The sequence below is a fragment of the Solanum tuberosum genome, unplaced genomic scaffold (genome assembly GCF_000226075.1).
Source record: "Solanum tuberosum cultivar DM 1-3 516 R44 unplaced genomic scaffold, SolTub_3.0 scf00010, whole genome shotgun sequence".
Lineage (NCBI taxonomy): Eukaryota > Viridiplantae > Streptophyta > Magnoliopsida > Solanales > Solanaceae > Solanum > Solanum tuberosum.
In genome coordinates this window covers 3,466,605-3,481,364 of record NW_006238936.1, presented here as the reverse complement: position 1 = coordinate 3,481,364, position 14,760 = coordinate 3,466,605, and the positions used below count along the sequence as shown (strand labels likewise).

General features: G+C 33.2%; 2 protein-coding genes across 2 annotated transcripts in view; one reads left to right on the top strand and one right to left on the bottom strand.

Annotated features, from left to right (window-relative positions):
* The window catches only part of LOC102580332 (dynamin-related protein 5A), a 9,501-nt gene extending 2,501 nt beyond the window's left edge, over window positions 1–7,000 (top strand). The window contains exons 7-16 of the mRNA XM_006339642.2: window positions 604–694; window positions 1,951–2,015; window positions 3,651–3,845; window positions 4,120–4,239; window positions 4,452–4,522; window positions 4,605–4,830; window positions 5,611–5,661; window positions 5,931–6,159; window positions 6,297–6,436; window positions 6,605–7,000. Of these exons, the coding sequence (XP_006339704.1) occupies window positions 604–694; window positions 1,951–2,015; window positions 3,651–3,845; window positions 4,120–4,239; window positions 4,452–4,522; window positions 4,605–4,830; window positions 5,611–5,661; window positions 5,931–6,159; window positions 6,297–6,436; window positions 6,605–6,733 (1,317 nt within the window). The 3' untranslated portion in view covers window positions 6,734–7,000. The remainder of the gene's footprint in view (window positions 1–603; window positions 695–1,950; window positions 2,016–3,650; window positions 3,846–4,119; window positions 4,240–4,451; window positions 4,523–4,604; window positions 4,831–5,610; window positions 5,662–5,930; window positions 6,160–6,296; window positions 6,437–6,604) is intronic.
* Window positions 7,001–8,902: 1,902 nt separating this feature from the next.
* LOC102587207 (O-acyltransferase WSD1-like) lies at window positions 8,903–14,262 on the bottom strand. The gene is made up of 7 exons (XM_006339742.2): window positions 13,966–14,262; window positions 12,722–13,309; window positions 12,534–12,600; window positions 9,815–9,894; window positions 9,481–9,690; window positions 9,257–9,394; window positions 8,903–9,168 (listed from the first exon to the last, which is right to left on the bottom strand). The coding sequence occupies exons 1-7, from the start codon at window positions 14,191–14,193 to the stop codon at window positions 9,001–9,003; spliced, it is 1,479 nt and encodes a 492-aa protein (XP_006339804.2). The 5' UTR covers window positions 14,194–14,262; the 3' UTR covers window positions 8,903–9,000.
* Window positions 14,263–14,760: the final 498 nt, after the last annotated feature.

Genomic DNA, 14,760 nt, shown 5'->3' with positions numbered 1-14,760 from the left:
GGATAAAGAAAAAGGGTGGGAGGGGGGGGGGGGGGGGGGGGTGTTGTACAGAGTAGCCAAGAGCAGGTGAATGTGGATTCTCTGGAACTTGAGGAGGAAAGGAGTTGAATGGTAATGGGTTGGCGATTAAATGGGCATTGGGCATTGATGAAAGGTTGAGGTGGAATAGTGCTTTTTGATCCACTCTTTAGTTTCCTCCCTAATTTGAATGGGCATTTTGGGCATTTCAAAATGGAATGGGAAATGGAATTAAGGTGGAATGGAAGTAACATCGGAATCACAACTCCAAAATGAAATCAGGAATTAGAAACAAATAATGGAGTAGCAATGTTCACCTATTCCATTATGTTGTTTGGAATTCTTGATTTAATTCAGGAGTTGTTACCCGAAGTTACTTACATTCCGGCTAATGGAAATGGGATGAATATTGCCTATTCCATTTTGTTGTTGTTCCATTGCCCCAAGCATGCCGTAAATTATCAGCGGTTTACTCTCTATACTTCAAGATATTAGTAAATATATATTGGCTTTTGAAAGGATCTCAGTTACTACTTGACATGTGTAGGGGAGTTTTTCTGATTCTATTGTTTTCTTACATTGCAGCCAAATTGCATTATTCTTGCTGTTTCTCCTGCCAATCAAGATCTTGCAACATCAGATGCTATTAAGATTTCTCGCGAAGTAGATCCAAAAGGTTAGAGTTTGGAAATGTCAGAAATAATATTTTCTTGTAGTAGCATTTTTGAAGATACAATATTTACATTTAACGAGTTATCACTGACGAAATTAAAGCAGGTGTGGAAATTTGTTATTCCACACATTTGCAGGTGAGTATAGTATTTCAATAGAGAGTTCCTGGAATAGGTTTCCAGCTGTTCATACACTGAAAGCTAGTAGGAGGAGTAACATCTATTAATCTGATGAAAGCTAGTAGGAGTGGCTGGTTGAACCAAAAGCCGCTTAGGCGCTTAGCAACCAATTTCATTTAAAAGTTTTAGGACTACTAATGTTCTTCATGTTGGTATATTAGAATGACTTTCTTGTCTTGAATGCATAACATCCTTTGCAGAAGACTACACAAGCTTCTCAACTTCTGTTTATGTGAGAACTGAGAATTACATTTGAATTTCTTAACATACTGATAACCCCTCAAGACAGAAACAAATTTAATTTTCTTCCCAATTTTCCACCTGCTTATTAACCCCCACTCCCATGGCTACTCCTGTTCTAACGCGTTGCCTTACATCTTAAGAGTGGAGAGTCTTTCAAGCATGTAAATTTACTGTTTCCTATGATTTAACAAAAATTATCACCTAACCAAACGCAGTGGCTGCTAGTGATCAAATAGGCTGTATAGTCACTTTAAGGGGCACTTTTTGTCTGATTATTTCTTGCTTTTATTTGAATGTTAAAACTAATTGTAGTTTTAGATCTACTGAATTTAAATTGTTTTTAAATTTTCTTTCTGGGTTTCATTGTTTTATGTGTTGGGAGGCAAATGATGTTTAAACAAAATCTTATACTACACACTGAAATTTAATGAAGAAAAATTAACTCTCAATTAGTTTTCTGATGCCTCTGAAAAAAAATTAAATTGTTTTGCAAAATCATTCCTTTTATAATTGTATATTAATATTTTCTTATGACAGCTTAAATAAAATGTCAATCTTATGCACATATACAATTATGGGTTTCTGACTCATTTAAAATATTATTGATTGAGCAAATAATGTAGCTAAAGTTTTTTCTTGAGTCATAATCTCTTTACATTTTGCTCTCTTTCTTGTTGTGTTCTGTTGTGTAGTGATGCAATGGTCCACACTAGCTCTTATTAAGTACTGTTTGAGTTAGTTTGCATTATAAATTGTGCTATATCAAGAGTGATTTTGAAAATGAGATGATACATCATACATATTGCCGTTTAACACTGTGAAAGGTTACTTGCCTCAGGGGAAAGGACATTTGGTGTTCTGACTAAGATTGATCTTATGGATAAGGGTACTGATGCTGTTGATGTAAGTTTCCTACTAGGTCACATAATTTTACATTTTTTTTTTTGTTGGGTAAAAGCAGAGGCGAATCTAGGATTTCAAGAAAACGGGTGCACCATTGCTTTAGAATTTCGTTTTTTTTTTTGAAAAAACGAGTGTTATTAGTTACTAAAATAATTGAAGTGAATTGTGGCTGGCTGGGATTGAACTCAGGACCTTGGTGTTAAAATCTGGTTGTCAAATCAGTGAACCATCCAGCAACTTTAAGAACGGGTTCACAAGTGTTTATTTAATATGTTCTTTAATAATTATACAAGTAATATATCGAGTTTAGTCGGATGACCACGGGTTCGGGTGACCCAATTTTTATACATAAATTCGCCACTGGGTAAAAGTATCTTTGCTCTAAGCATGACTTGATTCAGTGATGTTGGAGCTCCGTTGTGTAAGTTGTTTGTTTGGTATTGTAATTTTAAAAGAAGCTGTACTCGGGTTACTCTTCTTGAATTTTTGGTCTTGTATAGAGAATCTATGTTTTAACTTGTTAGTGGGTCTCGAAAGTGATCGGGGGAACTCATTTATATATGAAGTTATTAACAAGTCATGCTTTTTATTGATAGTTACATTGGAGAGCTTTGGGGAAAAGTCCTCCGTTGACTGTTGACATAACCCTGGTGTCGTCTATGATTCAAGTTATTTAGGTCAAGTTTGGACACTGTGCTAATTGAGTTCAGTAGGAGCTAAGGAAATGATGAATTTTGTCTATGTTTATCGAAATCCAAATCCATACTTTTGGTATCTAAAAAGGGTGAAATTACAGTAGGTTTCTTTTGTATTTTGAAGGATCTATATGAAAGACAAATGAAGAGTCTGGGTAGCATGCTTTCTCTCAAGTATTTTGAACATGTTGTCTTTAAAAGTAGTTTCTATATAAGGAAAAGGTTTTTTAAGTGAACATGTCAAAGTAAGAATGGTTAAACAAAATCTAACTATAAACAAAAAGATTAAACAAAATCTCAACGTGCATTTCAGTGGATATATCAAACTGATCTAAATCTAGTAAATCTAGCATTCCAAATTTGATAAGGTTAATTTTGAACTCACTTTAATGTTTTTATTTTCAAAGACAATGGTGACTGGTGAGGTATGGTCCTTGCAACAGCAATCCAAAATAAGAATTCAATTTGTTCCAATTTTGTTGATATCTTCCCGGGTTATGGAAAAAGATTTGGTTTATGGCATTGATTTGGCAACAACATATGCCTTTTTGGATGGTATTTTTATGTGAACTACTAATGTCTCTATACTTTAAAATTTGACTAAGTGAATAACTCTCTATTAAAAATTCTTTAGCAATGGATGTGAGTAATTTCAAAGATATAAGATGCAGTGAAAACACCTATCTTTTATCCACCTTTTGATAACTTATCTGAGCATTTCAGAATTCTACTTTTTGGAATAAACAAGTACTGTGGTTAACACCATTTCTTTTTGCTGCTATTTTGTGAGCAAATCTAGTAATCGTGTCTTCACATGTGCTGCAAACGGATTGTCAATTGGATGGATGCTGTACCTAATTCTTTTCTTGAACAAACTTTTAAGCCACTTTGAGGTGGATGTCAGTGGTTGCTATATTAAATCATCTTCTTGGATTTTCAGATGTTGGAAGGAAGAGCATATAAACTACAATTTCCATGGATAGGTGTTGTCAACCGTTCTCAAGCGGATATTAATAAAAATGTTGACATGATTGCTGCCAGGCGTAGAGAAAAAGAGTATTTTTCTAGCACCCCCGAGTACAGGCATCTTGCCAGCAAGATGGGGTCAGAACATCTTGGGAAAGTTATGTCAAAAGTATGTTGAATTCTCAAAGAATATTTTTTCTAATTCTGAAATGTTGTCTGAGTGCCTTGGTGTATAAACCTTTTTATTTAGAGCATGTTCCCTCCCTTTTAAATTCATTTCACGCGCCATTTTCTATAACTAATTCCTCAACATACTTTATTTTTTGTTGGTGCCCTAAATGAAGTTTCGAGGTCTTTATTTTTTTTCCTAATTGACTTGGTCACGGTTCTCAGTTTATTCAGAGAACTAACTGTTTTGTTTGATTTTTGTATTGCATATTTAGCACTTAGAGGCTGTTATCAAGTCAAGAATTCCAGGTCTCCAGTCTCTTATCAACAAGACCATCATTGACCTAGAAAGTGAATTGAGCCGTCTTGGGAAGCCCATTGCAACTGATGCTGGAGTAAGTATCATCTTGAATTTTCTGTGAATTGGTTATCCAATTTTGCCAGACTGATTTTAGTCTAGCTGAAATGAGTTGGTTCTCTACTTTTCATGTTAGTTTTGAATGTATGTTTGCTTTCCTGTGGCTTCAGAATTGTGATGTCTTTGTGTTACCTTCCAAAAAAATATGTTTCCTGTCTTTGCTATGTATGTTAACATTTATCAATGCAGGGAAAATTGTACATGGTTATGGAAGTTTGTCGTACTTTTGATGGAATCTTTAAAGAACATCTTGATGGAGTGTAAGTATTCCTTGCTGTGTCTGTTCCTTAAATCTAGACTAATTAGCTATGCTGCTTTGTTCTAATCTTATTTTCGTTGCAGTCGACCAGGTGGAGATAAAATATATAATGTCTTTGATAATCAGCTCCCAGCTGCATTGAAAAGATTGCAATTCGATAAGCAGCTTTCAATGGACAATGTAAGGAAACTTATAACTGAAGCTGATGGATATCAACCCCATCTGATTGCTCCTGAGCAAGGATATCGTCGTCTTATTGAATCTTCCTTGATTTCTATCAAGGGTCCTGCTGAAGCAGCTGTCGATGCGGTACAGAATTAAATTTTCTCTGACATGCTTCTACAATTGAAACTAATGAGAGAGCTCTGCATGAATGATTTCAACTAGCTTTTTTTTCTTTTGAATATTAAGGATCCCCTTCTAGGTCTCCTTTCACTCCTTCTTTGTCTTTTACTCTGCCTTTTCGCGATTCTTATTCCAGGCTTCTGTTTTTGTTAGTGGGGTATGATACAAGACTGTTGAATATGATCTCTGACTTTGAACTCTTGAGGGGAATTGACTGCTCGATGTTGAGTGTGTGATATTTCATAAATATTTAGGACTAATGTCGCAAATAAAAAGCCTAATCATTTTGGGTTGCTTTAGTTTTAAATTGATTTGGATTTTTCTTAGTCTTTGAGACATTCTTAAAGAAAGATGTAAGTTAAAACATGAATGGGAATGTAATTTCATGGTGACATTACAACATTAATAGAATGTCTACTCTGGTGGAACTTATTTCTTCTGGGAGTTTTTATTTACGTTTTTGTTGCGTCATTCTAAAAGTTGAACTATGTCATAATCAAACAGGATTTAAGTATCACTTACGTTAATATGTTTCAAACTGAGATAGTTTGGCAACTGCATGTTGTCAAGTGCTTAATGGTAGAAGAGAATTACTTGTGTAGAGTATTTTGTGCTTGACCTTGTTTAATTATAGTAATCTGAAATAAACTAGGGTTTTTTGTTCAGCATAATGGTCTAATGGGTACATTTTTGTGTAGATGAACAAAAATAGTTCCTTAACTATTTCATCTGCAATGCTTTCAGGTTCATGCTATACTGAAGGATCTGGTTCACAAGTCAATTAGTGAGACTGCAGTATGTTCACTTGCCATTTTGAATTACTATTCTGAGTTTGAGATATTTGAAAGACCTAATAAACACATGCTATAAATCTCAGCCATTCTCATTTAGCATTCTAAAAATTCATTCTGGTGAGTTAAACAAATAATCCCCAGTAACGCATTGTGCTCAGTGATTGCAACACGAAGAAGTCAAAGAATTCTCCCGTTACCATGATTATTTTTTGTTAAACAGTTGAAGGGGCAATAAATGAATGTGTATACTGGGTCTTCTGTTATTGACAGGAGCTAAAGCAATATCCTTCTCTTAGAGTTGAGGTCAACGGTGCAGCTGTTGAATCATTAGAAAGGATGAGGGATGAGAGCAAAAAAGCAACTCTACAGCTTGTTGAAATGGAGTGTAGTTACCTGACTGTAGATTTCTTCCGGAAACTTCCTCAAGATATTGAGAAGGGAGGGAATCCAACACATTCAATTTTTGACCGATACAATGATTCCTATCTTCGAAGGATAGGTGAGTTTTGAATTAACTTTTGTCCTTGAAATTCAATGATCTTTCTACTAGTCTTCTGAATTTTGCTGTTGTGTTACACGTGTTGTTGGTGTAAATTATTTTGATTGTGTCGTCTGATGGTGGGCTCTTTTCAACAGGATCAAATGTGTTGTCTTATGTCAATATGGTTTGTGCAAGTTTGAGGAATTCCATTCCTAAGTCTGTTGTTTATTGTCAAGTTCGGGAGGCCAAACGCAGTTTGCTTGATCATTTCTTCACAGACCTGGGCAAGAAGGAGGTGAGAATTTTGCACCTCACTGTTCAACTAACCTTAAAACTCTTTTTTTTTTAAAAAAATTTGGAATGGAAAGGGGTGTGGGATAGCTGTGGGAGAAGAGAGTAACAATGCTGGTGACTTTGATGTATAATAATCTGTGCTCCACTTTCCATTTTTTTTTGTTTGTAGGGGAGACAGCTGGGTACTTTGTTGGATGAGGATCCAGCTATAATGCAGCGTCGTCTGTCTCTTGCAAAGAGACTTGAGTTGTACAGAGCTGCTCAATCTGAGATTGATTCAGTCGCTTGGTCTAAGTAGACACAAACCTTTGTTTTTCTTCAGTTTTTGTTCATCACCATTGAAATGTAGGGATAGGTGGCCTATCATTCTTTGCTTCGACATATTATTCTTTCCATAAAAAGTAGATATATAGTTATAGGAATGCTAGCAGTTTCTGTGCCTCGTCTTTCTCTTTTTGCAGTACTTATTAAATCCAAATGTATACTCGATTTTGACATTTGATATCTCTTGCTTGTCTGAGCCAGACAATATATTGGATGTGCTGTCCTTGGTTTTTTCCACTCACTGAAATCCACTTCAATTTGGAAGTCCCTTGTTTGGTATGATTGGCTAAGGAATGGCTGGGCTTTGCTTATTGTTTAAAATGAATTTTAATAATCAATTATTGGATAGTGATTTCTAAATGTGCTCTTTTATTAGGAAACATGTGAATATTTAGTTTGAGAAATTCATCGTTAAATGGGAATTTTATGAATGGTTGGATTTAATAATGGATGGATTGATAAGGTGATTTTTCCAATGTTCTTCCATAGTCTATTTTAGCTGGATTTGAACACGTTACATAATTTGGATCGACTTATTCAAATCAAGGAGAACAAAAAAGTACAAAATGTTGTCAAAAAGGACAAAATCTTTTAAATTGTTGCAAGATAAAAACGACTCCAAGTGAAGATTGCAGTTGGAAGTTAGATCTCATTCTTGAAATTCCTCGTTCACATCATGTATATTTTTGTTCATAAAATAAATTATTATTTATAATGCATTTCAAATTGATTCATGAGAAATTTTATTTGTAATTTTACATTAATCAATTTGAACTACATTATATGAGCCTAAATTTAAAATAAGTTGATATAAACAGATCAAAATGAGTCCAATTAATAAATAAATTAGTCGGATGATCATGAACATTTCATGCATTGAGACTAAGGGAACGCTTCTTTCGATCCATTGATGTCTTAGCTTTGCCAACATAATCAAGAGGATTATCTATTTGGCATCATTCTACTCAATCATTTCAGCTTTAGCAAGCTGCCATATCTATATATATATATGGTCATTCATGTGAACTAATTATAAATCATTTTAAAAGCAATTTGTACCCCTAAAGCTGGTCTCAAATTGACTACAACACTCGCTCTGCATCTCATTCCGCCTGAAGAAACAAATAATAGAAATTACCTTTTTATTAGCATGCTTTAAAGATTACAGTAGCTTATTGAGGAGATTAGATTAACCATATCTTCGATGGATAATATAACAAGACAAAGCTGCTTGTGTTATCCCCTCCATGTGTAATATATATCGTAGGTGCGAGCTAAAACCAAAAATATAATTAAGTGATGATATCTGGATGTATAAAAAGCTTGCTTCAATTTCTCTCTATATATAAGCCACAATAGAGAGGAGTTTGGTCCTCTGCATGTTAAATACTTTTGAGTTTAGAATTTTAACACGTTAAACCAACTCTGCAGATAATTAAACAAGGGCTCACAGAATTCTTTTTTTATTTTTTTTCGGAAAAGGAACATTTTTTACTCTCAAAGAGATTTTTATTTTTAAATCTGAAAAACATATTTTTTTTTAAAAAAAATAATACGTAACGAAGTGATTTTAATTCCGGATAAAAATAAAAGGGGTAGAGGAATGTCAATTACGAATTATTACTAATTTCAAGTTCTTGCATCCTATTTTTCAGTCTTCCTTTTAATTTGTTGGTTTCATGCTCCATAACCACTAGTAAGTTTTTCTCCATTATTTTGACAACTTACAAAATATTGAGTTTTTTAAATATTGGAACATTTGATTATCTAGATTGAAATTAATGTCTTTTTTTTTTTTTTTTGTGAAATTGATTAACGTTGTATGATATAATTGATACGTCTTTTGATAAGTCAAAGTCATAATTCTTTAATAGTATAAGTATATGTAAGTCAAAATTGAGTGTAATAATAGCTTGGTCTATTTGGTGTTGAGATGTGTTTCGATAAACATTTGTTGATAGTTTAGGTAAGAATCTCACATATCTAATAATTCAAGTATGAAAATTGAAAAATCAAAATATTTTACATCCACTCTTATTTATTATTAGGAAGTATATTATTGTTGGCAATATATAACATCGGTACACAAGGATAATAATTCTACTGCATGGAAATGTTACATAATCAAATAGTATAATATTTAGAGCAATAAGTCTATATATATTATAAGGCATAACAGAGGGACCACATTTATCAAGTTGTGTTGAGCTTTCAACTTCAACTGTGTAATGAGCTAGCTAGCTAATCAAGTTTGGTTGCTAATTTTGTGTGATGAGCAGCCTCTTTAATAAGCATGAATGACTGGATGAAATCATCACCAAGCTGCTTCAGATCTGGAATTATTCCTTCATCAACTGCTATAGTAAATGTCAATTTGTTGGCATAGCTACACACGTGAACCATTATCCCCTACAAATACAATATATATATGTGTGATTTTCTTTCAAGTATAACTTTAAAATTATAGTTGTTTGATTGATGGAATTAAGAAACATACAGTGGGATAGCCAGAGCATGTTGGGGCAACGAATTCTAATGGATGGCCTGCGCAAGAAATTTCTTCACGCGGACCAATTACGTTTGAAAGGGCTACTGTTGTTTGGGAGGTAACTCTTTGAGTAAGTTTTGCCGCACCCTACAATCCCAAAAATACATTAATAAATTCCAACGACAAAACAAATCAATTAGTATAGTACCAATTAAAGAGAAAAATTTGATTACCTTAAAGCCAAACAATTTGAGGAAAAGTTGTGAAGCATAAAAGGTGCATTGAGACTCAAGGGAATGCTTCTTTCGATCCATTGATGTTTTAGCTTTGTGAACATAATCAAGAGGATTTTCTGATTCGCCTATACTTAACGGAATTAAGACAAAACCAAAGCAATTTCCTTGTATCACTGCAACATTCTTCTCAATCATTTCAGCTATAGCCTGCCATATATATGTGGTCAAGATGAACTAATTAATTATATATTTAATAAAATAATATGAACCCTCTTGGAAGATTTTCATTTTTAATATTGTGGATATGAAGAATTAATTAAGAAACACTCACTTGGACCCCTAAAGCTGGTCTCAAATTCACTATAACATTGGCTCTGCATCTCATTCCTTCTAGAGAAAACTTCCCCTTGCCTGGAGAAACAAACAAATTTTAGAAATGAAAAAATAGACTTTATGTTGTTTATAAATAGCAAAAATAATATGTTTGGTGAACTCCTGCATTTATACCTAAATTATTGTATGAAACTCACATTCTCAATAGTTTAGGTATAAAACTAAAAAAATAGTATAGTTTAGATATATTTTTGACACTTATATCCTTTTTTAATGTAAATAAAACTTTTATAAATTAACTAGTACTTTATTGTATATATTTAAAACTCACTCTATTTTAGTGGATTGGGTGGGTGGTTTCTGTGGTGGAGTGGGGTTGGGGGTAGTGGCGGAGCCATATATACTTGTGAGGTGTCGAAAATCTATCTCTATCATAGGCTGGGGTGGGGTGGGGGAAGACAATTCGACTTATTTTCTCTACTTTTATTAGAATTTTTTTATTTTTTTTTATTTTCAAGAAGTTTATTTTCCTAAAAAAAAATTCTATTCTTTTTGACTAATCAAATACGAGAAAATAAAAAAACACTTTTCAGTACCTTCGTACCAACACACCCTTTATCATAAAAAAATCTAAAAAAAATATTCAAATTGAGAATGGCGACTTTTATTGATTTAATTTGATTTACAGATTGAGAAATATATGGGACACAATTATTTTGATTTGTTATTTTCAAAAAGTGAACGAATCGAAATTATATACATCTAAAACTAAATTATCAAGACAGTTGTGCTTTTAATGAGAGCGTCCATTTCAGGAACAAATCTATCTACTCAAAGAGAAAAATCTTTGTGGTCACCCAATAAGCCTTTCCTTTCTATAAATAAATAAACAATTGGAGCTAGCCTTTAATCAGCAACATATTCAGATACCATCACTAAATTTTTATTATAGCAGCTAGGTATATATATATAATAATGGAGAAAAAAAAAATGAGTCTGAAACCTCTTGGAATAATATCAAAGAATATAGATGAAGGAGAAGAAACAATGTTACTAAGTCCATCTTCTCGAATGTTTCATGAGCCTAACTACAATGTTTACATCTTAGCCATTATGGGCTGGAAAGTACCAATTAACGTTGATTCCATCAAAGCTGAACTACAAAGCAAAATGCTTAAACACCCACGTTTTTCAAGTTTGCAGGTAAGCTAATAAAGATATATACCATCTTCACTCAACTAATAGTTACTCCTTCCGTCCCATTTTATGTGTCACTTTACGGATTTCAAAATTCAAACAAGTCTATATTTGACCGTAAGTTTTTCATAGATCCTTTAAACATTTTAAATTATCAATTATTGTGACTTATACTAATTTTTAAACTTCATTTCAAAAAAATTGAAGATTCCATGTGTAAATTTTCGGTTAAACTTAAACTGTTTGACTCTCGAAAAACGAAAAGTGTCACACAAATTGGGACAAGGGAGTATTATTTGTTTACAAGGTTTGTAATAAATTTTGTTTTTTTTTATAACAAACCATGCAAATTTATTATTGTTAAGTGATTTAATAATAAGGTGAGGATGAATATTATAGAAGATTATATATGATTAAATATAAAAATTTCTGTGCAAACACATGTCATATATTTATTAGGTTGATGGAAACGAACAGGAAGGTAATAAAGGACAAGTCCCGCCGCCCCCTCTGCTGTGATTTTTGTTCCACCAGCGTCTAACGTTAACCTGGAAAATTGATAATTCCTTCAGTCTTAATTTATGTGAAGAAGTTCGGAGTATGTACAATTAAAACATGTAGTAATAGTTAGCTAGCTAATGATTCAAACTATTTCAAAACAGGTTATGGATGACGGCGGAAATATGAGATGGGTTCCGACGACAATGAACATAGATGATCATGTCATAGTTCCCCATCTTGCTGATAATAATGTGGACAAGGATGAATTGGTTGAAGATTATATATCAAACCTAAGTACAACAAATGTTGACATGTCGAAACCTCTATGGGATTTTCACATTCTTAACGTGAAAACATGTCATGCTGAAGCAACTTCTGTTTTTCGTATTCATCATTCTATTGGAGATGGAGTTGCCCTCATGTCTTTCTTACTCTCTTGTTTTCGGACAACTTCCGATCCCACTTGTCTGCCCAAACTCCCTGTTTTTTCTTCCTCTAAGAGCAAACCAACCAAAAATAGGAAAAAGAATTTGTGGCAGTACTACCTCGTAAAGTTGTGGTTCTTCATCCAACTTTTGTTCAATACAATTGTTGATGTTTTGTTATTTATAGCGACTGCGCTCTTCTTGAAGGACTCTCAAACACCTTTTACAACTACACCAGGATTCAATGCGTCTGCTCGTCAGAGATATATATATCGGACCGTTAGCTTGGATGATATTAAATTTATAAAGGATGTTACAAACGCTGTAAGCATATATATGAACCTGGCCAAACATTATAAACTTTTCATGGATTATTTGAAGTTTTAATTAATTTGTCTGTGATCTAAGCTCTGTTTCCTTGTTTTTCTCTTCTTACTATTTTTAGAAGGTTAATGACGTTGTACTGGGGATAACACAAGCAGCATTGTCTCGTTATATCCATCGAAGATGTGGTAATTTAAGGGTGTGTTTGGTATGAAGGAAAACATTTTCCGGAAAATGTTTTCCTTCATACCAAACACACCCTTAAATTACCACATCTTCGATGGATATAACGAGACAATGCTGCTTGTGTTATCCCCAGTACAACGTCATTAACCTTCTAAAAATAGTAAGAAGAGAAAAACAAGGAAACAGAGCTTAGATCACAGACAAATTAATTAAAACTTCAAATAATCCATGAAAAGTTTATAATGTTTGGCCAGGTTCATATATATGCTTACAGCGTTTGTAACATCCTTTATAAATTTAATATCATCCAAGCTAACGGTCCGATATATATATCTCTGACGAGCAGACGCATTGAATCCTGGTGTAGTTGTAAAAGGTGTTTGAGAGTCCTTCAAGAAGAGCGCAGTCGCTATAAATAACAAAACATCAACAATTGTATTGAACAAAAGTTGGATGAAGAACCACAACTTTACGAGGTAGTACTGCCACAAATTCTTTTTCCTATTTTTGGTTGGTTTGCTCTTAGAGGAAGAAAAAACAGGGAGTTTGGGCAGACAAGTGGGATCGGAAGTTGTCCGAAAACAAGAGAGTAAGAAAGACATGAGGGCAACTCCATCTCCAATAGAATGATGAATACGAAAAACAGAAGTTGCTTCAGCATGACATGTTTTCACGTTAAGAATGTGAAAATCCCATAGAGGTTTCGACATGTCAACATTTGTTGTACTTAGGTTTGATATATAATCTTCAACCAATTCATCCTTGTCCACATTATTATCAGCAAGATGGGGAACTATGACATGATCATCTATGTTCATTGTCGTCGGAACCCATCTCATATTTCCGCCGTCATCCATAACCTGTTTTGAAATAGTTTGAATCATTAGCTAGCTAACTATTACTACATGTTTTAATTGTACATACTCCGAACTTCTTCACATAAATTAAGACTGAAGGAATTATCAATTTTCCAGGTTAACGTTAGACGCTGGTGGAACAAAAATCACAGCAGAGGGGGCGGCGGGACTTGTCCTTTATTACCTTCCTGTTCGTTTCCATCAACCTAATAAATATATGACATGTGTTTGCACAGAAATTTTTATATTTAATCATATATAATCTTCTATAATATTCATCCTCACCTTATTATTAAATCACTTAACAATAATAAATTTGCATGGTTTGTTATAAAAAAAAACAAAATTTATTACAAACCTTGTAAACAAATAATACTCCCTTGTCCCAATTTGTGTGACACTTTTCGTTTTTCGAGAGTCAAACAGTTTAAGTTTAACCGAAAATTTACACATGGAATCTTCAATTTTTTTGAAATGAAGTTTAAAAATTAGTATAAGTCACAATAATTGATAATTTAAAATGTTTAAAGGATCTATGAAAAACTTACGGTCAAATATAGACTTGTTTGAATTTTGAAATCCGTAAAGTGACACATAAAATGGGACGGAAGGAGTAACTATTAGTTGAGTGAAGATGGTATATATCTTTATTAGCTTACCTGCAAACTTGAAAAACGTGGGTGTTTAAGCATTTTGCTTTGTAGTTCAGCTTTGATGGAATCAACGTTAATTGGTACTTTCCAGCCCATAATGGCTAAGATGTAAACATTGTAGTTAGGCTCATGAAACATTCGAGAAGATGGACTTAGTAACATTGTTTCTTCTCCTTCATCTATATTCTTTGATATTATTCCAAGAGGTTTCAGACTCATTTTTTTTTTCTCCATTATTATATATATATACCTAGCTGCTATAATAAAAATTTAGTGATGGTATCTGAATATGTTGCTGATTAAAGGCTAGCTCCAATTGTTTATTTATTTATAGAAAGGAAAGGCTTATTGGGTGACCACAAAGATTTTTCTCTTTGAGTAGATAGATTTGTTCCTGAAATGGACGCTCTCATTAAAAGCACAACTGTCTTGATAATTTAGTTTTAGATGTATATAATTTCGATTCGTTCACTTTTTGAAAATAACAAATCAAAATAATTGTGTCCCATATATTTCTCAATCTGTAAATCAAATTAAATCAATAAAAGTCGCCATTCTCAATTTGAATATTTTTTTTAGATTTTTTTATGATAAAGGGTGTGTTGGTACGAAGGTACTGAAAAGTGTTTTTTTATTTTCTCGTATTTGATTAGTCAAAAAGAATAGAATTTTTTTTTAGGAAAATAAACTTCTTGAAAATAAAAAAAAATAAAAAAATTCTAATAAAAGTAGAGAAAATAAGTCGAATTGTCTTCCCCCACCCCACCCCAGCCTATGATAGAGATAGATTTTCGACACCTC